The following is a 27964-nucleotide window of genomic DNA, read 5'->3' as shown; positions in this document are numbered from 1 at the left end:
CTGGACCAGAGTAATTCCCAGTTAAAAATGTCTTAAGTCTCCCTACAAACCTACCAAATTAGAATCTGAGTGTAGATCTGCACTGCAATAAGCTCCCCAACATGATCCACGTGGACACTCAAATTTAAAAGCAGATGAGCAGCCGGACCCCCACAGCATGAACAAAGGCTGATAAGATCTCTAATGGGGATCCAGTTGCCTTAAGCAAAGGGCTTTACACTCCTGTCATTTAATCCTCACAACCGCCACATGGTATAAATTCTATTACTGTCCCATCTCACACGTAAGGAAATTGGTGCCTCAAAGTTAAAAGATTTGCCCAAGGTCATTAAAAGCTCATAAGTGGAAGAGCCAAGATCTGGACCAGGTTCTCATCTCCTCCAAAACCCAGCTTTTAGCCACTGAACTCCATAAAGGGATGAATTAGGAAGAGAACTTTATTGTGTAATTGCTATATGCCAGGGAACAAAAGAGACATATGCCTTCGTAACGTTGACATTCAAATGGGGGAAAAGGCATTCAAGCAATAAATACATGAGCAATTAATTGCAATTATGTTAGCCATCCTCTAGCTACTATTCAATGAAGGCAGCTGAGGTCAAATGACCTATTCTGACTTAATTGCTCCTCAAATTCCACATCCGTAGTAGCCTAAACATTCTCTCCTGCATAGTTACCTCCATAAACTGCAGCAATTTTCTCTCATCTGCATTCATTATTCCTGTGTCCTGAATTATGTAGAATGCTCTCCTGGGTACAGACTTACAACTGAGCCTTTGTTTAAAAACTTCTCTATGCTTGAAAATTCAGTGATTGAAATTTAAAGTTTTATTTCCTTCCCCTTTCCTAGTTCAGTTTATGTACCCATTGTTCCCTTGCTTCTCACCAGAGCATTATCTATTTTTGTAAATGCCATACATGATTATATAGCAGTGTACTTTTACTAAAATTACAATTTGCAGGGTATTTTTTTAAGTATTATGTTCATTCAAATGCGTCTAAATTACCCTCACAAGAAAAAGTTCCTTTTTTTTTTAAAGATTTATTTATACAAGGGTGAGGATACAGGCCAGAAATGCAGGGGTGTGGGGGGGAGTGAGAGGATTCACCAGAGACAGAGTGGGGAACAGAACAGGCAGACAGACTGAAGCACACTACTAAGGGGAGCAGCAGGCAATACGAGAGGTCTGCCGCGCCATGTGGGTATCTCCCTGGCCAGCTGGGAATCGAACCTGCACTTCAGAGGCTGCGGACAGCTTCACGGCACAGCACTTAACCCTCTGTGCCACCAGGAAATCCTCCTTCCTTCCTTCTTTTCCCCTTTCCTTTCTAATTTAAGAATTTGTATGTGTGTACACACACACACACTCACACGCACCATTGCAGTCATTCACAACATGTTTTAAATATATATATATATATATATAAATGCAAAACTAAAGTGTATTTGCTTCTTCAGTATTAATTTCTTACTATGGGGGATGGTGAGGGTTGGTAAGTTTTGTGTGAATAAATCTATTATAGGACAAAATATGTAGAATCAAATAAGTGCTATAGTAAAATATTTTTTATAAAAAGTAATAGAATAAGTTTAACAAAATTAGGGTGACATCACTAATTGCACTTGAGACCTGTTAATTTCACATTCTATGGACATTTGTGTGGAAATAAAAGAGAACCATCATGGGAGACACACTTACACATACCCAGGATTTATAGTCATATGGACAAAAGTTCAAAGCCAAGTGCTTCACTTCTCTACTGGCTAATTTTATGATCTTCAGCAAGTGACTTAACTCCTTTGACTCCTTTAAGAGGATTTATGAAGATAAACAGATAGTATGTAACTGTTAGTACCCTCCCTTTTTATTCCCCTTTTATTTGTATTAAAAATTAAGTTATCCCTAAAAATAAATTGTGTACTGATCTTTTGTTTTCATTTGACATTGATTTTAAATTTTTACCATTCAGCCATGAATGGATTTGCCATCCAATGGCAAAATGTAATACTAAAATTAAGTTTTTTAATCCATTTCTTATTACCAGAAAAATTATGAAATAAATGAAAAGACCTCACTGAATACTTTGAATTACTGTTTTCAATAGAGAGACATCAAAAAAAATTGTTAGACTAATAACAAAATTTGTGTAATTATTTATACAATGTTTATTATAGCTGTTAAATCTCTAATTACTTCTAGATTTCATTTTATATAGTATCATTGTATGTGAAGAAATTTTACCATTTTTTAATTTTTAGTTCTTATAGAAACTATAAAAATGCTGCAGTTTGGCCCTAAAGAGCTGTATTGATCAAGTGAATGATTTATTCAAGTCTAAGTATTTGATTAGTTGGAAGCATTTTTCTGAAAATATGTTATTCACAGTGATATTTCTGTCACATTTTAGATTGAAAAATGAAAATTTCTCAAGTTTTCTTCTTTTTACAAATTCATCATGCCAGTGATTCTATCTAGTTCATTTTGCTTTGTTAGGCCTGATGCTTAATGATCTTAGGCATGAGTGACAGGTAGATGAGATCAGAGAGTCAGTGAATGAGGAACACTTCTTCACAGAGGAGAGGACAGACCCTACGTGACACATCCAGGCCATTTCTCAACTCATTTGTTACCTTGAGGACTCACACTGACCTCAGTGTAAAGCTCATTGGGGAGAGAAAGTACAGCGTTTCCCCCTCTGCACCGATGATGGGACCATTATGTGTGTATGTGTACATGGCCACATGTGTGTATACACACTGCGTGCCATGAGAGTTTACTTTTAGATGAAATACTTTTTTTCTTCCATTTTTTAAATTTTTGGACAGTATTTGATTTCTTCCCTCAGGTGTTGTCCTCGTAGCTCTCCCACCACCACAGCACCCGTGTTCCATCTCTGTAGTTCCTTGTGCTCTTCCCTCTCCCTTATCCCACTCCTGGATGTCTTGGATCTATGGTCAGCTCACAAGTTTTGCTTTTTTCTGACCCTTTGTTTGGTTTCTCTATATTGCACATACAAGTGAAACCAAGATAAACCATATTTATCTTTATCCTGCTGACTTATTTTACTGAACATAATCCCTTCCAGCTCCATCCACGTTGCTGCAAATAGCATGAGTTTAAATTTTTCATTGCTGTGTATTTATGCCACATCTTGATCCATTCATCTGCTTTAGGGCATGTAGGTTGTTTCCATATCCTGACTATTGTAAATAGAGCCACAGTAAACATAGGCATACAGGTTTCCTTTCAAATTAGTGTTTTTGTGTTCCTTGGGTTGATTCCTAGGAGTGGAATTGCTGGATCATATGGTAGCTCCATTTTTAGTAATTTGGGGAACCTGCACACAGCTTTCCATAGCGGTTGGACCAGTTTCCATGCCTGCCCACCCACAGTGTAAGAGGGTTCCTTTTTTACCACATTCTTGCCAGCACTTATTATTTCTGTTTTCTTTTAATATGGACCATTCTCACAGGTGTGACATGGTATTTTATTGTGGTTTTGATTTGCATTTCCCTGATAATAAGTTATGTTGAACATTTTTTATATGCCTGTTGGCCATTTGCATTTCTTCTTTGGAAAAGTGTCTGTTTAGCTCTTCTCCCCATTTTTTGATTGGTTTGTTTGATTTGTTTTTGTTGATCTGTGTGTGCTCTTTGTAGGTCTTTGATATCAATCCCTTTTCAGATATGTTGTGTCAATATTTTCTCCCATTCAGTAGGATGTCTCTTCATTTTGGTTTCTGTCTCTTTGGCTGTACAGGAGATTTTTAGTTTGATGTAGTCCGAGCTGTTTATATTATTCTTGTTTTTCTTGCTTCTGGAGATGAGTCCTCAACGATTTTTCTGAAATTTATGTCATGGGTATTTTACCTATGTTTTCTTCTATATATTTTATGGTTTCAGATCTTACAGCCAAATCTTTTATTCAGTTTGAATTGAGTTTTGTATTTGGTGAAAGATAGTAATCTAGTTTCATTCTTTGGCATGTGACAGTCCAATTTTCCCGGCACCAATTGTTGAAAAGACTTTTCTTAAAAAAATACCAAAAAAACAAAAAATAGAAAAAAATGTTTCCTTATTAAGATCAACCACCTTCAGTTTATATGACTTACCACTAGATGGCAAGCTTGTATTCTTGGCAGCAAAAATCATCAGTAGCAGCCTGTTTCTTTCAGGGAGTTGGGAGGGTCTTTTAAAAATATATAAGCTGATGCCATCTCCTTTGGAAAGCTAAAGTTTTTACTGGCAGAGATGTAACTTACATCACCAGTGTCTATTAGATTCCAGAAATAAACAGTGATTTTCTGAAATACACAAGTTTATATTCAAATAACTCTCCTTCCAAACTCCCCAACACTCTCTAGGAGAAAGCAATTTTTCAGAGAAAGTGCCTTTCTTGGTCAGAAATGTCCTTTAGAAACTCTACCTCTGGATATTTGTGCTTTCTCTTAGCCACCATCAAAATCACAAATGCTGCTGGAAACTCTGGCTTTTACTAATGGATTATTTTGAGCAGTATAACTACCTAGTTCTCAAGTGAGGAATACAGGTTGTGCTTCAGGTTTTCCAATCTTCAGTTCGCCCTGACACCAAACTCACAAGACAACAGATTTCCTTCTGCCTTAATCCCATGATTCTTAATCCCCAAATAAATCCATTTTGTGATAGGACAGCTGGCTAAGTTGGTAGACAAGGCATATGCTGCAGATAGATTATGCCTAGAGGTCATGGACAAAAACACAGTGGAGTCAATTTGTAGTCAGTCCACTATTCTATGAAGTTGAACCTCCAAAGTGTTGATTTATAGTCGGGGAATGACCCAAGGGAAGGTAGCCAGGGCTCTCACAGGCTTCTACATGGCCTGGCTCTAATCAGTGCTACTAGTGCTACTAGAAATGAAAATGAATTCCATCAAATGATGGAATCACTATCCAAAAATATCTTTGGCTCTAAAAAGGCTTAAAATCAGTAAGATGAAATTTAACAATAAAGAAACACAAATCCCCCAGGGCTAAGTGATTTTGATATAGTCAGTTTAATGATCATTGCAGAAAATTATATCAGGAAAACTTGACCCGACCAGATCAAAAGGCTGTTACTTCACCATGAGCTGAGAGTTTGAGTCACAGTGTGGCATGATTGCTGAAAATACTAAGATTGTTCCTTAGACACTCTTCACTGAATGAGTGTCAGCATGGAGAGTCCTCCACCTTACTCATACCACATCACTCCTGCCCCGAGGGACCTGAACACATGCCAGGGGCTGGCAGGAGAACCCAGAGGAGTGAGGGAGAAGGTGCAGCATGGTAGCTCTTTGCAAATATATGAAAGGCCACAACAGGGAGATGGGAAAACTTTTTGTGCTGGACTTGGGAGCACTGATCACAAACAAAATAGAAGATGTTAATGGGTAAGAGATTTGAGTTTGATGTAAGAAAAAACTTTTTATGGGCACTTAGAAAAAAATTTTCTCTGCAGGTAGAAAAAAGTTTAGGGAAAAATAGAAGAAAAACAACCTTTTCCCAAAACACTGTTTAATACAATAATGTGCCAGTTATGATACTCAGCATTTGCAAAGGGCCTTTCAAAATCCTGTAAATTCCATCACAGAGAAGAAGACCTAAAGGAAGTGCATCCCCTTGGTGGGTCTGTATCTGTCTGTTTCACTGTTCATGTCTCCTGTCATTAAAAACTAAAATAATATCAAGCATTTCACTTTAGTGTCATGGCCTTATTGGACTAGCAAAGATTAATGATAATAATAATAAATTCTGTGTTGGCAAAGTTACAGGATACCAGTCATAACATGCGCATTGGTGCAAAAGTCACTTGATAGGACCTTTCTGAAGGATAATTTGGTAAGGTTTTAACAATATGTTGTCTCTGAGACCAAGTAATTCTACTTCTAGAAATATAATCTAAAGAGAAAAAGGATATGTTTGTGTCAGTGTTTCAGTATGGAACGTATAGGTGTATAGACATATGTATATATTATATATGTTTAAATATACACAACTTATGTCAGGGCACTTGTTAGTTACCTAATGGCATGATGGAGACACAGTAGGACAAACTGATTGAAATCATGAACTTAGGCATACCTGAGCTAAATTCTGACTCTGCCATCTTTTAGCTATGTAATCTTGGCAAGTTACTGAACATCTCTGAGGCTTCCTTTTCCCCTTTAAAAAATATCAGTATAATTCCTAAAAGGTTTATTGGGAAAATCAAATGGGACATGAGTGTGAAGTCCTCAACCTGATGCCTGGTATATCCCCTGTATTTAGTAAATGTTAGTGGTAGTAGTTGTTGCATTATTATGATACTGCCATACAATGGAATATCCAACAACCATTGAAAATGGATACATGATTATTCATTTAGGAAAACATGCAGGATATATAGTACAGTGGGTAAAAAAGGCAGGAAAGAGAGAAAGGAAGTTCTTGAAGTGCATGACCCAAAATGCTAAAACAATGGTTATTTCTAGGTGTCAGGATTATTGGTGAGTTTAATCCTCTTCCCCCTATAATTGTGTTTTCTAATTTTTCTGTAATGACATATTGGATATTATTTGTATAATAAAAACAAAATATAATTTTTAAAATTTGCAATGACATGGAGTCCCCACAGTTTTAGCAAAGTCTTAGGATATACAGTTGCTAACAGAATCAATTGTGCCTGTTTCCTGTTTTTTTCATAACAGCTGAATAGGATTTTTTAGATGTTTGTGGCCATTTTAACATTTTAACATCAGGCTCTTTTCAAGTCTCCATCTTCCCAGATATTTCTAGTGTGATACTTTGAAAGGCTATTTTATTTTTCTCTCCAAATCTGTTATCCCTCTTCTGACTTCTACACAACTTTTATTATTTTTATGATTTCATTTAACTTTAGATTTCATAAAAATTTTACATGTCAGTGTAAAATGGGTTTGGTTTAAGAATTATTTTATCAGGAGAATTAATTCTAAAGTATGTGGACTATACGCTTATTTTGCAAAGTAATTCCCCAGATGAATGTTGTTATAGTTTACTTCCTAAAGATTAAAGATACAGTTAATCCATTTTCCTTAGGAAGCATCATAAAGACCATATATCATGGCTGGAGGAAAATCAATATTTTTAAAAGAGATACTATATTTGTTAAAAAGTAAATTGACTTTTTTCTTGACATGATTTCATGCCATTTTAGCTCAATTCTATTCAATGAAATAATTTTTAGGAACTATTGAGCTCCTCTTTGAAGAATCCTTCAGTGATTGCTAATGATTAATCAGCCAGCTTTTAATGGGGTTATTTATCCTTGAATTCATGGGAACATTGAGAATTATGTTTGTTCCAACATATCTGTTATGTAAGTCAGTTTTAGCTTTCTATTGTGGGAATCTCAAAAACCATTTATTGGGTACAAGTTACTTGTGAATTTTCATATTATTTTATGGACACTTGTTTCATGGACAATTATTTTATGATTATATATTAACTCTTTTACTATTTCAAATAACTTTCCCAAATGGTCTCAGTTTCCAATCCTAGGGAAATTGGGCATATGCCCAAACGTCTACTGTTCAGCAAGTTAAAGTTCCTGCAAAATCCTAAGCAAATGAAAAAGAAACAAAAATAAAACTCTTATTTAAAAGAGACAAATTTGGTATAAAATATCAGCGTGCCAAAGCCTACATACCTGACCTTTCACTATATCTATTCTTGGTTGGACATGCCTTCAGCTTTTAATTGGAACCTTTTTCATAATTGTTGTCATTTAATACATTTAGTCTGTCAAATCCTGGGATGTCTTTATAGCCATATAATAAACCCTAGAGAACAACTTCTCTGACTGTAGCCATCTGCAATGATCACAAGAGTAGCTTACAAAATACTGACAGTCTTTATGGTAATAGGATACATATGGCAGCCCACAATTATGTGTAGCTGCATTCAATTAGTGTTGTACAATTACACAGTTTTATTGCTTAGTTAAAACAGTGAAAGCACTACATACTGGGTAATTTGCACTAATCCCCGTCTCTTTAATAGCCCCTCGGTGTTTTAAATGTGGGGGAACATCTATAGCATTTAAAGGACCTGGAATGAACATTAAATTATATCACATGTTGTGAATACTCTTTGATTGACAATTAATGTACTCCCACCTCAAGTGTGGGTCATGTTTTATGGAGGCTTTAAAATACAGTTATAGCCAAAAAAGTTCTTCTTCTAGCCCACTTACTGGACTGGGCTGTCAGTCTGGTCATGTTCTTTCTGCCTGATGGTCAGATGAGGAGACTTGCTGAGGAACAAAGTCAGAATAGACTCAGAGAGCTGTGTGAGCCAAGGACGAGGCACTTTCGATGTAAACTCATTAGAGGCTTTCTGATCTCTAACTTTTAATTAAAAACTTAGTACAAAATGAATTTATAGCTGCCATTTGGGAAAATCCTTCCTGGAGATGGTTTTGAGAGGGTGTGTGTGTGTGCACATGTGTGCATGAGTGTGTTTGAAACAGATGTATTTAGCAATCTGTGATGTTAAGAAAGTTTTAATTATGTTTTTCTTTTTTAAATTATATTTTGTGAAAAGCATAATTACATTTTTCAATGGCCTCAGTCATGTGCCTCTGCCATTGGCTTAGTAAGAAATAAGGGTGAGTGTGTTTCAGGTTGCTGATGGTGAGCCCCAATTGTGAGGCAGACTCCTTATTCCACTTAGGACTCACGTCCTTATTTTCGAGGAGAGGAAGCCCTGGAATATATTCTTCTGTAACTTTCTCAAAAAGTGTTGACAGAGGAAAACCCCAGGCAACCTTGTTTCCTGCCTTGCCTGACAGTAAGTTAAACAGAATCCCAAAATAAAGGTCTGGACATTTATTCACCTGCAAAAACATTTTGCTGAAGTATTTCTAATGCACTTGCGTCTAGAAATGTTTTCAATTACCTGGAATAGGGCCTTGTGTCTAAGCACTTATTATCTCTCATAAACATCATTTAAACTTTGTGTTCTTGAAAATTCTCCTACACCATTTTCAAACAAAATAAGGAACATTTAGAAATGATTAATGGGAGATAGAAAGAATATTAAAAGAATAGATTCTATATATTCTGTTTAAATGGTGTTGGTTTATTTTAGAAGAATTATTACACTGAGGTCATCCCATCTTCTTTATTTAAGATAGCTTTATAATGCTTTTTTCCTAAGTTATTGAAATTTTGAGCTATTATGCTCTGCTATATTAAACAAAATTGGCATCTAGTTACATATTAAAAGAAATTTCTATTAAAATGTAGATGTACAAAAACCACACCTTTGCTACTTCTAAGAGAATTACATGGTCATATTCAGCACTAAAATGTAACTTATACCCAGATCTACCAACATCTGCTTTTATCCAACTCTTGAGTAAAGTTAGGTGATTACAGATAGTATGTTTAGGAAAAAGTCACAAAATTCCTGTATAAATGGAGTTGTGTAGATTGAAATCTGCACAACCTTACAAAACATGCACCGTGAATGTTTGGAACTAACAGAGCATCAAAGCAAGAGATTATTTTGCATTTTAGAAAGGTTTTACTAACAAAATGGAATTAAGGAAGTAAACAATTCTGTTCTGTCTGGAAGATAAACTAGATGCTCTGGTAGATGTTTCCATCTCAGATTTCTTTTCATGAAAAACATTTGCTTGTCATTTGGATGACCAGAATGGCTGGCATGTGAGACTACAATGAAGGGATTTCTTTTGCCTGAAAATGTTTAGGTTGGGGACAACGCTGTGTTTTGCAATTCTGGTGCCTCAAAGTCTCTAACTCAAACTTGCTCCTGCTGACCAGGGCTAGACAGCTGCTTCACTAAAACAGGGAGGGGTGTCCATCGCAGATGACAGTTGGGCAAAGCCACATCTGTGTGGGACATATGGCTATCTTTGCTCTAACAGCCCAAGTGCAGGTGACTCCAGTGCCTGCTTGTGGGATGCCTTGATCATAGGCGAGTTCTTACAGAGAGGCCTCCATGTTCTGACTGTGAAGGAAATGTAGGGCCTCCCTGGTGGCGCAGGCAGTTGAGCGCAGCGCTGTGAAACTGTCCGCAGCCTCTACAGTGCCAGTTCAATCCCGGCCAGCCGGCCAGCAAGAATCCCACATGGCCCAGCAGACCTCTCCTGTCTTGCCCACTGCTCCCCTCAGCAGTGTATTTCTGTCAGTCTGCCTGTTATGTTCCCTGCTCTGTCTCTGGTGAATCCTCTCACCCTCCTGCACATCTGGCCTGTACCCCGGTTCTTGTATAAATAAAGTAAATCTTAAAAAAAAAACTATTAAAAAAAAGAAAATTTAAAAGATGTTTTCTGCCCGTGTTTTCAAGAAGAGACACTGACTCTCCAGAGAGAAGGAGCTGACTGCCTGCCGCTGCCAAAACAGTTAGATCCAAATGGTCGTTGCTGAAACTGCAGCTTAGCTGGCCAAACATCTGCACTTTATGCTGCAAAGAAATGCGAAGCTCCTCTACGTTTACTCAAAAGCAGGCCAACAGGGCGTGTGAACGGTAGCGGCACTCCTGATGTGTGGAGATGTGCCTTGCTGTGCAAGAGGTTCAAACTGCTGTACAAGTGCAGATGATCATAGAGCGATAACAGAAGAACATGCAGGCCTTGACTTGCTCAATGAATTCTTTTCATGTACAAGGAAAATTTCACCATTTCCTTGAGGCATCTCCTGGCGACCACGTTTGCTAGAAAAACTAGCTTTAGACTGTTATTTTCTTTTATCTTATTGATTCCAATGGAAGGCACTGGATTAGAACTCTGAATGTTCTTCAATCTTTTCTTCAAGATAATGTAAGTTTTTTGGAATAGTTTTTAGAGGATATCTATTTGGCTTGATCACAGACTAGAATTAAAGGCATATAAAAACTTGCCTATAGTCACATGCTTCCTTTTCTTGATTTGTTGGGTGAAAGACTGGAGACTTTTACTGCCTTAATAAGGAAACCTGAACAGAATGCTGACGCTGCACCTGATAAATCTTTCCAAATTGCCACAGGTGAAATGAAAAGTTAATATCCCTTTCAATTATTAATAAAAAAAAAGTAAATAGTTCTCATCAGAAATGGGACACTGAAAATAAAGTATTTTAATATACATGTAGTTTTTTATTCAATTACTAAAGAACCAAATTTTGAAAGCTCCTAATATATTAAAATGAAGAGGTAATTGTTTTCATAAATTGGAAATACTGCACCAGAGGTTTTCTATGTCATTATATTCTTTAAATCAATTTAAATTGCAGAAAACATCAAGTGCAATAAGCAAAAGGAAAAGAAAATCTCATAATTCAACTACCCAGATACAGACACACCAGCACTTAGTCTTTCAGACATTTTTCTTTGTCTGAGTTTTTTTTTTTTCTTTAATAGACACTTTATACAAACCATTTTTGAAATCTGCTGTCCTCACTTTCCAAACATAATTCATTTCAGTAAATATAAACCCATGTCACCATTTTAGTGGTCATGGAACATCCCCTTGTATGAATTTACCATAATCTATGGAGTGAATTTCTCTCGTTTGTTCACCATGTTTCCAATTCAGCTGTAATCAAAAAAAGATCCCCTTATGTGTATATCCTTGCATAGTTGCCAGATTTTTTTTTTAACTTGAGATAAATACAGTAAATCTAAACTGCATTGTCCTTCATTTTTTTTCAGCAGAGTTTTTCATCTTTTGGTTTTAAGACATGTTCACTTTTTACTTTAGGTATATGAACACCAAGATGGCAGTAAATCACTGAAGCTGGGGGACTTTGGGCTGGCCACTATCGTCGATGGCCCTCTGTACACAGTCTGCGGCACCCCAACATATGTGGCTCCAGAAATCATTGCAGAGACTGGGTAAATGCTTATCTATTTATTGAAGTGCTGGGTTTACAAAAGAACCAGTCTACTTCAAGAATAGGAGAAGAAGTACTGCTTTTTCCCACCCAGGTAGAATTAGCTATCAGATTTCTTTCACTTTTTTTTTTTAAGTTTATAAAGTGGGAGCCATTTTCTCTGTTTCCCTAATCAAGTTGCCAATTACTGCAATCCTGTTTAAGGTTTCCATTTGGCTTTTGTTAAAGGCAGAACAGTAGTTATTAACCCCAGAGTGAAAAATGTTTGGACTAACAGAAAAAACATAGAGCAATGGTAATTAACTCACTTTTGGAGATAAAGGAAATAGACACTGCTGTGTGCTATGATTACAGTCGCTCATAGTTATTTCTCTCGTCTGCCCTTATTCTCCAAGGCAGGTCCCATTTGGGTTCTTTTAGTGGTCCATTGATTATCTATGGAGTATACACTTCAGTTTCTGGGAATTTCTATGGGCAGCAGTATCAAATGAATGTAAACCTCTATCCTAGAAAGAGGAGAGAAGGCAGAGTGGCCTAATTCTTACTAAGGATTTATCTGATGCCAGGCCCTATGCTCCTTTACTTAATTCTTATTCTTCCAATAGATTGGGTGACTCCCATTTTGCACATGTATCAACTCAGACTCTGATGGGTGAAGTTCCATGTATGTTCTTGGCTTTACTGCAGTAAAAGTCTCTTTCTGCAACGAGCCCCATTCATTGCCAAGGAACATAGGGGGCTCTAAAACACTGTTCTTAAACAGAAGGATAGGGAAGGGTGGGGTAGCAAGAGGAGACTGCCCTCCTTTTTTCTTCCCATTAGCAGAACCAACTCACAGCTAATGGTCTAGGTTGTATCCTCTGATGTGATCAAGCATGATCATTTTTCTGCTTGTACCATAGACAGGAAAGGTAGAAATACAGAACAGTTAAGAATGGACATCCCTAAAGTGATCTGTACGAGAACAAGAGCTTTTTAACTCATCAAATTCAAGTTGAGTTGGAAACCCACATGCAGAGCCATGCATGACCACCCTCAAGGGCACAGTCAATTGCCTGGCTGCTATGAACCCTCAGATGGCTTCCAGGGAGGAAGTGGTGTGTGGGAAAAAGAGAATTGGGTGAGACTTTGGGTGGAACCCTGTTCAACCGCTAACTAATTGTGTTGTCTTGAGCAAAGTTATTTACCCCTCTGAACCTTTTCTTTAAAATAGCCAGTAGTACTCATTCTATAACTTAACAGTGTTAAGATAATGTATGTGGTGCTCTACAAACTGGAAAATACCCTCTATGTAATTATTATCTCTAAAACTAGAAAGTTAGTCTCAAAGGTCCATTCCATTCATACAATTTATATGCTTTTGATAAACTCTTTTGTTGAAACCTTTCACTTACTAATATTTGGATATGAGCCTAAACCTCTATCTCCTTGATTTTATTCATGTGTCTAATGTAGTCTCTTTTTGATTATTCGGTCCTTGAATTGATTAGCTGGTGGGTTTTAGTTTAGCATTTGTTGTTGGGTTGTTTTATTTTGTTTGCTATGTGTTTTGGTTTAGAGTAGATCTATTTTGCCATGCCCCATAATTTGTCCTGGCCTGATTTTGCTAACTCTAACATCACTTACTTTTCCAGATATGGCCTCAAGGTGGACATCTGGGCAGCTGGTGTAATCACTTACATTCTGCTGTGTGGTTTCCCTCCGTTCCGTGGGTATGGGCAGCAATCTTTTCGTCAGCACCAACAAAACATTCCTCTCTTCTCTGAGTGATCCCTTTGGCCTTTTTGCACAGAGGAGCCTGCAGCAGGGAAAGAATATAATAAGAACTTTACTTGCAATGCCTGTTATTTTTTCCATGTTGTGCATGCTAATTTACATACCTTCCATAAATCTTCCCTCATATAATTTAAAAGCTCATTCTTTCTTAATTTAAAAGAACAGTTCCATATTGACATTCTGCAATGCTTAAGAACAAATATTTTACACATTTATGGGAAAAGAAAGGGTTCCGATGCATCAGCATGAAGAGACATACTCTGAGTTGACGCTTTGGTGCTGTTTTTTCTTTGTTGTTGTTTGTTCGTGTAAACAGAAGTGGTGATGACCAGGAGGTGCTTTTTGATCAAATTCTGATGGGACAAGTGGACTTTCCTTCTCCATACTGGGATAATGTTTCTGATTCTGCAAAGGTAGGTGTCCAGTTCTTCCTTACAACCTGTGTGTCAGTGGGATTAGTGATTTTGAATCATTGTTTGCAGAAACAAATGATATAAATGTAATTTCTGTGCACATTTTTGTTGTAATTACTAGGGTTCCCAAGACTTCACAATCATCAAATCATCTCTTCATAGCCATCCCAATTTATTGTCTCTGCTTCCCTAGCTTGTCACTTTTGTCACATTGCTGTAGTTGTGCCCTGCCCCACCAGGCTTGAGCCCTCTTCAGATATCTGCATGGCTTATTGCTTCACTTCTTTTGGATCTTGACTTAATGTCACCTTCTTAGAGAAACTTTCCCATCCTGTTTCCAATCATAGCTTTTACACCTACCTGTTTACTTACTTCTCTCCATACATAACTACATTTATTTGTTTCATTTATTCTCTGACTCTCCTTCCTAGAATGAAAATTCCATTGAGTCAAGGATTTTTTGTCAATTTTGTTTATTTCAATGTGATCAGTGCCTAAATAGTGACCAGTAAGTACATAGCTGGTGTTCAACATATATTTAATTAATGAATAAATAAATAAGTGCATGAATTAAACAGCCAAGGTAGAGGAAGCTCAGCATGAGTTGAAATGATCAAGAAAGACATCATGAAGAAGCTATGATTTCATGTGGCCCTTAAAAGACAGCTGGGATTTATAACAGAGAGGGACAAGGAATATGATTTTTGTTCCATTCATCTAAAAAATAAACTTTTAATAAAATTATAAAAATGTCACAGTAAGACAGAATTAGACCATAAGATATAGAGAAAACCTTTTAAATGATCCCTGAAATTCCTGTTTCCAAGCATTGGCTTTAATTTTGAAAAATCCATATGGAGAAATAATTATCTTTAGACTATACAATGTATATATGCCTTTCCTTCTGTGATATCCTGAGAATGAGTTAAATTTAAAACCTGACTCCTTAGGCATGGCCACCTTCCACAGAAAATGATGCATATTGGGCCCAAGTCTCTCATTTCCTAGAACTGTCTAAAAATGTGTCTCTAGACTTAGGAAAATAGGGGGAATTGAGAGAAGTCACAGAGAAAGGGCACAACAGTGAAAAGATATGAGCCACAACGACTCCAGAGATGGAAATGGAAGCATTATCTCCCATGAACAGACTGCTCGGGAACCTGTCCAGCTCTCAAAGTGGTCACTCCATAATGTGTGGGTTCAAAGTCACTGATAGACAACCATCTCCTACACAATCATGGGAACCACCAAAGTGTATCACATACAGTAGTTGTTTTAATAAGTCCTGATCCATGTTTAAAAGTATAGGTAGAATCTCTCTATCAATGGAAATAAATTTATCCCCGTCATGGAGTGATACTCAAAGCTGTAAATATAAGGAATCGAATAGTACGGATCTAACCATTTTATTACAAGGGGACATCTAATCCCAAAATGGACAAATGTATGACAAATTCATCATTAAAACCCAAGCTGTGCTTTCCTTATCCAATTAATTAAAACTTATCAGGAAGTTTCACTAATTTAAGAAATATTAGTTAATTTACCTTTTAAACGTTCTATTTTGTTTGTGTTGATTGATCTGGTAATTTTGGAAACAGCTACAATAAATTCGTTTAGAATTCTTTGGCTACTAAAGGATATTTTCTATTTTACCAACTAGCTACCAGTAATTCTGTCAGTTTTCCTCACTCCTCTCTTTCAAACTTAAATGTGCCATGTTTCAATTAGAGGAAAAATCCATTTTCCTTTCAGATGTCAAAGTGAAAGTGTAAGTTTTAAAAATGTGATTTTTATATTAAAGTAACTTTTAAATCTGTCTTTGAAGAGCAAATTCTGAAGGCATATTAAATCTTTCACTTGTATTTTTTTATTGAAAACATTTATGAAATTGATTTTAATATGAATTTCATTCAATTTTTCCATCAAATACAAGGTATACATTTATAATTCCAAATTCTACCCTTACTTAAACTTTGAAGATGTCATTTAGGTAGTTTGAGTAATTTGAGTTGATATATTTAAGATTTAAAGCTTTTACAAATGCTTTTCCAAACCAAAAGAGAACTTATGCAGTTGAGAACACTTAAATGTTTACCTTAACAGTAAGACAAATGGAACTGCTGTTTCCCTTCACAGGAGCTCATTACCATGATGCTGTTGGTCAATGTTGATCAGCGATTTTCAGCCATACAGGTCCTTGAGCATCCCTGGGTTAATGTAAGTGACTCCTTCTCGTCCTTATGTTCAATTCTCACTTGCCTTTTTGAGAGTACAGATTTCCTAATGGTGTCACTTTCCCTTTAAAGTTTGTGTTTGCATTAGTTCCATCCCCTCCAGTGTGCCAGAACAGCTCTGGAATCTCCCTTGGGCCATGAGAGCATCTGATGTGTTAGTGTTGATGTGCATTCCCACAATCCCTTGCACAACACGTATAGTTTGGTTCAGATAACACAGTCTTCTATTGTCAAGCTGTGTTTGGTTACTACCCATCACCCCACAACCTACTCTTGGTGGACCAGATTAGATTAGGGCTAAATAACCATCAATAAGCAAGAGCATCTTTTCTGAGTCAGTACTGCATGTGCATCATTTCTACCCAAAATACAAATGACCTTTGGAGTACTGAAAAAGCCTTGGAGTACTGCAGTATAGCACTTCTCAAACTTACACATGCTCACAAGTCACCCAGGAATCTCATTAAAATGCAGACTCAAATGGAATAGTTCTGAATTTCTAAAAGCTCCCAGATGTTACTTCTGCTGCTACTATTTCAGTACAAGGGTCTAGTCATATTTCTTTCAATGTGAAAGAATTTTTTAAAGCAGAGGGGTTTTTTGCATAAAAGAACTGGGATTGTAGGCCAGAGGGATGAGGGTTGAGAGCATTCACCAGAGACAGAGTGAGGATCAGAACAGGCAGACTTACTGAAATACACTGCTAAGGGGAGCAGCATGCTAGACAGGAGAGGTCTTCTGGGCCATATGTGGGTCATCTCCCTGGCCAGGGATCAAACTCAGGCTGAACAGCAATGACAACACTGAGACTTAACCCCTAGGCCACCAGAGTCATTATTTTTTTTTTAAAGATAGATTTATTTATTTATTTATTTATTTATTTGTACATACATACATACAAGTACTGGGTACAGTCAGAAGTGCGAGAGGGCGAGAGAATTCACCAGAGCCAGAGCGGGGAGCAGAGCAGGCAGAAGGACCGAAGTACACTGCTGAGGGAAGCAGCGGGCGGCAGGAGAGGTCTGCGTGCCATGTGGGACCCTCCTCTGGTGGCCGGGGAGCAGCCGGGGATAGAACCGGCGCTGCAGAGGCTGCGGGCAGCTTCGCAACCCTGCGCTCAACCGCTGCGCCACCGGGGAGGCCCTGGAGTCATTATTTTTTTAACCTTATATTTTTCTACAACTGATTAATGAGCTTTGTCTTTAGTAATAATAATTAATCTTTGTAAAGTGATTAACTTGCAGAGTTTGCCCAGGACTATTTTAAGCATCTAACATACATAACCGATTGTGTTTTCCCCATAACCTTACAATGTCAGTACTGTCGGTATCCCCAGTGACAGATGCCAACTCGGCATACCTTGTTTTAATGGTTCTTACTACCAGAATAGAAAATAGATATAGATTTGGGTAAAGATATGAACAGGGGCATAGATATGGACAAACAAAATGTTAACTCACTGATAAAAATTATGCCATCCTCTCTACTGCTTTGAGTGATCTGGCAGAAAGTTGAAGACAACAAATTGTTCCACTTCTCTGCGTGTTTAGTTGTGGATTTTTTTCAGAACTAATTACTGAGAATAAGCTATATTAAAATCACCTTGTTGACATAGACTACATGTGAGGTGACAAGAGCATGGAATCTAGTTCATGTTCTGCCACTCAGTGGCCATTGCTTCCAGTTCCCCAACATTACACATCTGAGCTTGATGCCTCGCACCTCCTGTGTGGTTATAGTATATGATAGGAGAATACACACACATACAGACATACATATTTTGGGTTGTTGGAAAAGTCATGACATTCTTTTCTTTTTAAAAAAATAAATTATTTATTTATTCATACAAGAGCTGGAGTACAGGCCAGAGATGCAGGGGGTGAGAGGATTCACCAGAGACAGAGTGGGGAACAGAACAGGCAGACTGAGTGAAATACACTGTTGAGGGGAGCAGCGGGCAAGACAGGAGAGGTCTGCTCGCCATGTGGGTTGCTCCCTGGCTGGGGATCGAACTTGCGCTGCAGAGGCTGAGGATTGCTTCACAGTGTGGTGCTTAACCCTTTGTGCCACCAGGGAGGCCCCCATGACATTCTTTTCTAAGTTTTCTCCGCAAAAATACCAAACGACTTTTCTTATAACCCAGTATATATATATAAATAACCATATTATATGTTTATACACACATATAATATACATACACACATATATAATATATATTATATCTATTATACACATACACACACATTTGTGAATATGTACAGACATGCGGCTCAGGTTTGTTTTAAATGTTTGCTACCAGAGCTTCCCAACTGGTGTACAAATGAAGATATTAATCCTATCAAGCCCCAAGGATAACCAAGTAGGGCAGCCAGAGCCCAAGAGTGGTCAGTGGCAACCTCAGCCACCTTTGCATTTACTCCAGGGTGCTAAACAAAAATGATCTTCCATGAACTGGGAAAGTTTAAGAAGCATCTCATGTATGCCCAGAGTAACTTACCCAAAGACACCAAGTTTGTGATGGAGGCAGAATTTGCAGCCAGGTATCTCCAACTCTAAGCCAATGTAGTATAAAGTCCTGGGGTCACACTGCTTCTACCTTCCTTTGTTATGCAAGAAGTCATATGAATATTGTAGAAGAGTGAATATGTACATTGTCATTATTATAATGGTTGTTCATATAAGTTAGCAACCTTTCCACAGTAACTGACCCAGGTCATAGTGTCTTTCCCTTAGAAGTGCGGGGTGGAAGAGACACAAGCCAGCCGCAGACTCTCTTGGTGGTAGCATTTGGTTCTCATTGATGCTAATTAAAAGCCCATGGTCCACAAATTGTCAAATTGCACATTGTCCCTGGAAAGACTGACAGTGTGACCACAGAGAATAAACCAGAAAATCTGAATTTGAAACAGGGCCTTTGAAGTTTCAAAAAGAACATGGAAGAAAGGAATTAATAGAACATTGCAAATAGTCATTTTAGATTTTCAAATACATTGTCACCAGGAGGACCACTACCTGCCAGGTCTGCTCTGCAGTACTTTTGTCGCATACAACCAGTCCCACAAAATGGGAGAACAGCTACCCCAGCCGGCTTCCATGCAAAGAGGTCATGGGAAGGAAGGGCCATGGAAGATTCCTGTAGGGGATGTCAGAATCCCATGCTAGAGGAAGCTGGGAGGGAGATCTCCAGGAAGCTATGAATATTTTCTATATTTCTCACAAATATGTCTAGAATCATGAGTGCGAACAAATATCTATACATATGAGGGGCTCTTGGAAATAGCAGAATCCTTTATCCTGAATCAAAACCGATAGCCTTATATCAATGATATCCCACTTAGTGGGGTAAAGAAACAAAATTAAGAAGACTCTGGCTGTTACCTTTGAAAAACTTAGTGGTTCTTGCTTCTAGGGCAGCATCTACATGTCTCAGTGATCGCTCTTTCCCTTCTTAATCTATTTTGTACACATTTTTACATGTGGCCCATCTTCTATCATAATTCTATTCCACAGCCCCTTTGGAATGCAGATATGACTGTCATTTTAGTTTTCCCTCTCAGATTCTCTCAACACACTTTCTAAAAGCAAAGATAACATTTCAGGAATTACCTAGAGCTATAAAACCAAAAACTGCCCTTTATATAATTTGAACAGACCTTAGATTTTAAGGGGAAAAATATATATTAATTTTAGCAAATACATTTTTTAAATCACTTTAATGCATAAAGTGATTGCTTAACTTCTGTAATTACATTTATATAGTATTAACTAAATCAGAAAAATGTTTATTTTCTTTGTCTCAAAATAACAAATGAAAAAATACACATGTAAACTTTCAGCATTGAATGTTGAGGTCTGTGAGTATAACTAATGCATAACCAAGCAATCAAAAATAAATAAATTAAGAATTTGAAAGGAAGGCCATTTAACAAGACATTTCACTTTTGTAAATAATATCTGATCAGCACAAAGGACACTACCTAAGTGGGGGGAGGATCATAATAATCATGAGGGCACTGAGGCATCATCAGAGAGCTCTTCTGTGACTTCATTTGTTTTCATTTCTTCACTGCTTGTTCGATGACCTTTTCGAACTAAGGATTAAGAAGACATTCTCTTCGGAAACTGAGGAGAACATGAGGCAATAAAATCAAATAATATTGTGAGCAAAAATCACTTATGATAACCTTATTCCAGGAGCTTCCTTTGGGTTCACATTTTTTTTTTCCTTCTCTCTGGCTGAAAATCCCACCATACTTCTTGGTGTCCTGGTTTTCTGCTCTGTTATCAGAAGAGTTTTGAGCTCAGTCTCTCAGTGGATGGTTCCCACAAGCCAGAGGGATAAAGGCAGCATCACGGTGTGACCTGGGGTGGTCATTTTACTCCTTTGAATCTATTTATGAAATGGAGATAGTAATATCAGCCTCTTAGTTTGCTATGATGATGAAGAGAGGATTATATATTTGATGATCCCGAGAAGACAGTCTTCAGTGCTAATACCTCCTAGGTACATAAATAAATGGTGAGTTTGAGTCTGAGGCAACCACTCTCATCTATGTGCTGATGAAAGGCAAACTATGTTTGAAGTTGACATATGAGAAGCTTGATTAAAGAGGAAGACCCCCTCATCTAAAAAACAATCCTGTGTGTGTAATTCAAGCTTCATCTCAATAAATCATGCATTTTCAGCTTTATAATATCACAGCCATTTGCTTTAATATAGCTACAAAATACCAGCAGGAATTGTCCTAAGTTTATTTACCTTATTACTCATCTAATGGAGAACAATGAGATTTAGGCACATATTATATGAGACTAAGACTGGCAATAAAGATCTCGATCATTCCAGAGAGTCGGGACAAGATTTAACCACTTTCTCCCAAATGACACTTTTACTGATAGCAAATGTACATTAGTGATATGGTCATTTTCCCAACTGAGATTTCAAAAAAATTTTCTTATTTCCACCATGAGATATATATATATATATATATATATATATATATATACACATACACACACACATACACATATATATGTAATATATAGTGTATATATATATAATGTATGCATATACATAATATATATCAAATATATTACTGTGATTGCATTTTTGCTTTCAAAGTGTTGACCTATTTAATCTCATGTTATTCTTCTGCTATGTTAGGCATGCATGCCATTCTACAAATTTTTGGTCTTCCAATTATTTTCCTGATCTTATTGATGAGGAAACTGAGACTCAACATCTCTGGCAGGAAGCTCAGTAGAGTCTCTAGCACAAGGTCCAATGCCTGAGTTTTGTCCCTAGAGATTCTATTATAATTGATATTGCTCTGCCAACTGACCATTGAGACTTTTAAACTCTTCCAGGTGATTATAATGTGAAACCAAGTTTGAAAACCTCTGTCTTAGTGCAAAGGACTGGTTTGAATAAGCCCACTACAGTTATTTAACTGATTCAAGATTTCCTACATCATCTTCCTGGCCTTTAAATTTTCTTTTCCCTCCCTTATTTCATCTACCTTCTCCTTTGAAAAGATACTTGTAAGCCAAGTCTTCAAAAAGAACAAGAGAAAGAAAAAAAAAAAAAAACCAAGAACCTAGATAAGTTACCAGAATGTCCCACACTAATAAAAACCAGTCCTATCCAGACAAAAATATGTAAACACCCAACTTACTGTGTTGGCAGAATTTGTTAGAAATTACAGGAACCCCAGTAATACTATAATAATAAATAAAAGTATTCATCTGTCATCTATATTAAAAACTATACATGATATAGAATTCCCTTTTTCATCTGGGCATCTTATCCTCTCTCTTCTCCAAGGTAGATCTTCATTTACTTCATATTCTCTTCCCAAGTGCAGTGTGAAATGCAGACACAGATATACATAGGATGCACTGAAGAGAGTCATGGGTCCCGTGCTGCATGAAGTGCATACACTTGAGGTGATTAACAGGAGTGAAGGGCTGCACACTGGGATATGAAATGGAACTGCTGTTAAAGAGCACTCAAATGTACTTGGGATTGTTTGAAATCTTCTGGTAGTAAACCTCTCAGAACTACTGTGCTTCTCATAAATTTACAGATATTAGTCATAATAGTCTGGCAATGAATAGAACAGATCCATGATTCAAAGACAAAAATCCATGAAGGGAAGAGGATTTTCTAAAGTGTGACCCCTGGAATGGTTTCCTCAAGGAAAGGAGTTCACTCTCCAGAGCGACCTCACATCTGACCCCCCCACACCCTTCCCACAGCTCCTCCCCAACATCCACCAAAGAAATGGGAACCAGGAAACTGGTCTGGTCTCCTTCAGACAGCTGTGAAAGTTCATTTTCCGTTTTGCAAACTAGTTTTGTTCTTGTCCGTTGCAATGCTTTGCCAAGTGGTGGATGGGAATTTCTAAATCAAAACCCACTAACCTCAAACCACAATCAGCTCCTGTCAAACTTCAGAAACTACTCCCATAGAGTACATCCTAGAACCTATGGTAATAATACTCTGACTTTGCAACACATTGCCAGGTTTGTCACGCTTCTAAAACTCACAGCACATTTTTTACTTATAATCTATTTCAAATAACAGTGATTAAGATGTAAATATACAATGTTTGTTTTTAATGGCCCCATTTACTTTATCAATGTAAGATAGTAAGTTTGCTAAAGCTTACATCAACAATCCATGTCACTCAGGTACAGATTAGGTCCCTGCAAAACCAGTTGTTTATATTTTTAATCCAATTATGTTCAAAGCTTTCAAAATTGATATAGTTCTTTATACTTTCTACTTGTGCTCTGTGTGTGTGTGTGTGTGTGTGTGTGATGCTCTCTAGTTGAAATCCCTTATTGCATTGAAAAAAACCATCCGAAATGTTTTAGGATTTATGAAGTCAAAAGCATCTCTGACAACTTGTAAGGGTTGTTTCACTACTTTCATTGCTTCTACATGAACTAATAACCCAAGGGAAGTTCCAACTTTCACTAGAATTTAAAGCTGGAGGCCTGAACCCCCTAGGCCCCAACATCTAAAAGAGTTGCTAGGAGTCTTGACAGGCGATTAGGACCAGGACAGGGCAGGGAAGGGATAACAAAGTCCATCGTGAGGATGGTGAGAAAACAAACTGTTACCTCAAGAACTAGTGGGGGAGGGGATCTTGGGGAGTGGAAGGAAGACAGGTAAAGGGAAATTTCTGGCAAAAATGACAGTGGTGTAGAACTGAGAAGGAAGCCAATTGTGCAGAGAAGGCTGAATACCCTTCAATATTTAAGTGAGGATGCTCCTTTGGGTAACTGCTCATTGTTTTCTCTGCATTTACACTGAGGCTTTTAGACACAGCCTGTGCCTTTGACAGGCCCACTCTGTGGGCCAGTGCAGCTCATTTTATCCAGTGGAAGCCAGGCCTTCTGTCACTGCCTGCTCCACATAGGATTCAAGAGTCCTGGCCTTGATAGATCATGTTGCTAGCTCCCATATTACTGGGTACCACATGGAAGTTTCTAAGTACACTCCTCTGGGCCCCCTGAATGGCTCAGTCTCCCTTGTACTGACATCTAATTGCTTCCCTGGCCCCATGAAAGCCTCAAAAGTATTAGTATCATATCTCTAGCAAACCCTGACCATCTGTCTGGATGAAAGGGGGACACCTGATGCAGGGGTGGGTGCCCCACTTGACCTCACCCCCAAGATCATACGTGTTCTTCTAATCATCTCTTTTAAAGAAAAAAAAAGATTTATTTATTTATGCATACAGGAGCTGGGGTTGAGGCCAAAGATGTGTGGGGTGAGAGGATTCACCAGAGACAGAGGAGACAGAGTGGGGAACAGAACAGGCAGATTGACTGAAATACACTGTTGAGGGCAGCAGAGGGCGAGTCAGGAGAGGTCTGCTGCGCCATGTGGGTCACCCCCCTGGCCAAGGATCGAACTTGTGCTGCAGTGGCTGCGGATAGCTTCATAGTGCTGCATATTAACCCCTTGTGCCACCAGGGAAGCCCCTTCTAATCATCTCTTAATAGATTTCCAAGCCGCCTCAGGTGAAATGATTTGTCTGAACTTTAGATTATAAAACAGTTTGAAAAACTTGATCGGGAAGCAAGTAGAAAGAGAGTTTTTTTCTTTAGGACAAAAACAGAAACAAAAAATCTTGTGCATATTTGTAGTCTCAGGATCAGAAGCTGGTTGGAAGGAAGAATTGGGGGAGAACCAGCAGCATGTAAGTGTAGGAAGTGCAAAGGACTTCCCTCCCTTAACTCACACGTTTTGACACGACAGTGTCCACTTCCCCACCCTATGATGAAAAAATTTGGATGATAATCACAAGGAATGGCGGACAGTTTTGCAAAGTAACGTGATCTCATTGATAATGGAGCTTTATTCCTAGCTGAGACTAAGGCTTCAATCTCTGAATCTTTTAGGTGTTCATTTGTGACCAGTCCTTTCCTGTTCTCTCAGCTTTCCCTGTCATTATTCTCCCACATAAACACTTAACTAGAGATATGCTGGTGGATTCATTGGTTGACACATCTGCCTTGTGGTTTCCCAGTCACACAACTGTGCACACAAAACATCCCCTTCCCAGTTCTCTGCCAGTCAACACCCATCATGCAGGACTGAGTGGAATCCCATAGTCTTCATGAAGTCTGAGCTGACTGCACAACTGAAAAAGAGCCCTCTCTTCTCTGAAATCCTTCAGTGTTTCTAGCCGAGCCATGAGGCTGTGCTGCCTGTGACAGTGCTTTCTTAGCATGACCTGTTTTATTAATATGGTGTTTGCATACTTTCCCAGCTAGCCTGAAGGATTCTGATGAGAGAGACCATTTCTTCTCGCACTTCTTGCCATCCCCCAAATAGCCCCGACATAGTAGGTATTTCATACATCCCTGTCTCTGCTCCTTCCCCAAGTATCATCCCACTGTCACCCTAATTGACCTGCACTTCATTTCTGACTCTTTGCACGATACAGATTTTTTTATTGCATTCACTCTGTGTCTTTGGAAAACCTCCTTCCCCCAGGTTTGGTTTCAGAAATGACTTTATACGCTTGATAATTGTTCCACTAATAAATGGAGTATCCACTGTAGGCACTAGACCAAACACTTACATTAAAGATTATAGAAGACATGGAAAATATGGTACAAAGAACAAGAATTCAGATATATAAGCAAAAAAAAAGAATTTTAAAAGTGCATATGTATGTATGTATGTATATACGTATTTACATATATATGTAAAAACATTAAAGGTCATTAAAATGTTTTGGAATAGGTGGTTTGGACCCACGTTTTGAAGAAAAAGGGATTAGAGGGTCTCATGCTTGTTTGTGCTCACCAACACTTCCTCACTATCTACTGTAATAGTGCCTGGTGCACTCTAAACATGGATTTAATATTGGCTGAATAAATGAATAGCCAAATGCTGGAAGAAGTAGTAATTTCCATGTGGAGAGACACGATTATACAAAAAATGCAAGCATGTTGTGCTTGGAAAGCAGCAAATTTATTGTCCTGGGTGGAGCCAAGAAATTACATGCAAAATGATGGAGACAAGGAGAATGATGAATGATGCTGAAGTCTTGCCAGGAATTTTGATTTTATCAGACAGTAACAAAATCTTTATTATCCATTCATTCATTCCATAAATGCTTATTAAGCATACACCATGTGCCACAGCACTGTGCTAAGGACCTGAGGATTCGATAGTGAACAAAACACAGTCTCTGTCTTCCAAGATTGTGCAGCCTTTTCATTACAAACTAGTCAGTGGTGGCACATACTTGTTGCTCTGGTTATTGTTATTCTAATGGTATTTAGCAAAGAAGAGAAGCTTCCAGTGGAGAGCAGAAGCCTTAGTTAAAATGAGCTCAAATGTGAAGTATGTCATAATAAAGATGATTTGAAAGCAGCAAGTGGGATTTAAAACTTAAGGAAGAACTTCTTGTCTGAAAGATTGCCAGGGATTCCAGAATGTGGTGGACTGATTAGCTGTGGAATCAACCTATGTTTATTTATGGAGCCTTGCATGAGCCCAGGTCTGTCAGATACCTTGGCTTTGGGTCTGAATGATGAGCTAAGAAGATAAATTCTCAGGTTGGGGACATGGAGGAGAAGGTGGGGGATTAACTTGCTCATTGACATATCCTTAGAACCCTGGCTAAAACAGATTTTACTAGAAACCAAAAACAAAAATTAAAATTTCTATTTAGAGACAAATCTCTGAGGGTTAGATGACAGTAAATTAATTTTAGAGCAGACATGGAAATGAATGAGACTGTGGGGCAGAACTTCCAACCACGATGTTACGTGAGAAGACATCCATCGGTTTATTTCTGAAATCAAAGATTTTAAAATCACTGCCTGTTACTAGAAGATCTTGGCTGCATTTATCTCACTTTTTTATCCTTTTCTCCCATTTTTTTCCCCCAGGATGACGGCCTCCCAGAAAATGAACATCAACTGTCAGTAGCTGGAAAGATAAAGAAACATTTCAACACAGGCCCCAAACCGAATAGCACAGCTGCTGGAGTTTCTGTCATAGCAGTAAGCATCTGAAATATCCACCTATAACTTTTTAAAAGCAATCCACCTAAGAGACAGGCAATCCTCAGGAGATTCCACCCAGAGATAGCAGAATGGGTCATTTCTTTAGACAGCTCGGCCATTTAACGCACCAAGGGAGGTTTGGAGCTTATGTGTGTGAGTGTTTTCGTTGATCATTTCCCTGGGAGTCACATCATTATCCAACACCTCCAGGGTGTCTTGCCGTATATATTAATTTCATGATTTATTTTTAAAACAGAAAACCTCCCCCACACTGGACTCTGTGCCAATGCAAACTTTTGGACTCTGAGAAAAAGAGTTTATAGTGTCCTTTTGCCAGGAGCTGGGAGGGAAGGGAAGCTGAGAGACAGACATGGCAGAGAGAGACTGGAACACTATAGATCTTTGCAGGAGACCTAAACGAAAGCCAAAGCATAGCAGAAAGCTTACCCAGTAAGATTTCAGTGAAATTGAATTGCTGTGAACACCCAAAGAAAATCACCATGTCGTGCTCCTTAGAAATTTCTGTTTTTAAAGTTGAAAGTCTTTCAACATTTACCATTTTATTGATGCGGCTGCACAAGCATTTTCATTTTCTGCTCTATACATGCAGGCACACACTACATGCAATTTGATAGCAGCTCTAGGCAAAGATTAAATTGGGCAGAGAAATAATGAAACCTCAGACTTCCTGGTGTCATATTCTAGAGTAAATATATTCAAGTCCCAGATTACTTGAGTGTTTAATAATTTCCTCTTTTTTCAGAGTATGTAAATTTTAACAGCATATTCAATGTGAAATCACTTGAGCTGTTTCTTTTCTAAACAAAGAACTTTGACACAATGGTGTCGAATTGTACAAAGTATTCATGCTACTAAACAGTACCTCATACTTATGAGCAATACTGGATGTTTTACTATCTCTATGGGTATCTTTATTTGCTTTACATTTATCTTTTTTGGGTATGCTAGAGCTCCAATAAAAGCTAAATATAAATGACATTTCCTGTACAACCATTCCCAGATCTGGGTCACTAAATATTTGTTATGAGCTTTCAGAATTTGCAGGTGGCACCAAGGCATGTGCTCTTTCTCAAACTGTTATTATTGCACCTTTTTTGATTGA

At 37.9% G+C, this 27964-nt stretch overlaps 1 protein-coding gene across 4 annotated transcripts in view; it reads left to right on the top strand.

Annotated features, from left to right (window-relative positions):
* The window catches only part of DCLK1 (doublecortin like kinase 1), a 323697-nt gene that overhangs the window by 272869 nt on the left and 22864 nt on the right, over positions 1–27964 (top strand). For all 4 annotated transcript variants that reach the window (XM_054701201.1, XM_054701200.1, XM_037527168.2 and 1 more), the window contains 5 exons: positions 11744–11877; positions 13511–13588; positions 13969–14065; positions 16205–16285; positions 26725–26838. In XM_054701201.1, the coding sequence (XP_054557176.1) occupies positions 11744–11877; positions 13511–13588; positions 13969–14065; positions 16205–16285; positions 26725–26838 (504 nt within the window). The remainder of the gene's footprint in view (positions 1–11743; positions 11878–13510; positions 13589–13968; positions 14066–16204; positions 16286–26724; positions 26839–27964) is intronic.

The sequence above is a fragment of the Talpa occidentalis genome, unplaced genomic scaffold (genome assembly GCF_014898055.3).
Source record: "Talpa occidentalis isolate TD23 unplaced genomic scaffold, MPIMG_talOcc4v2.1 talOcc4.5, whole genome shotgun sequence".
NCBI lineage: Eukaryota > Metazoa > Chordata > Mammalia > Eulipotyphla > Talpidae > Talpa > Talpa occidentalis.
The sequence above is the reverse complement of the archived record's forward strand: the minus strand, read 5'-3'. Positions and strand labels throughout refer to the sequence as shown.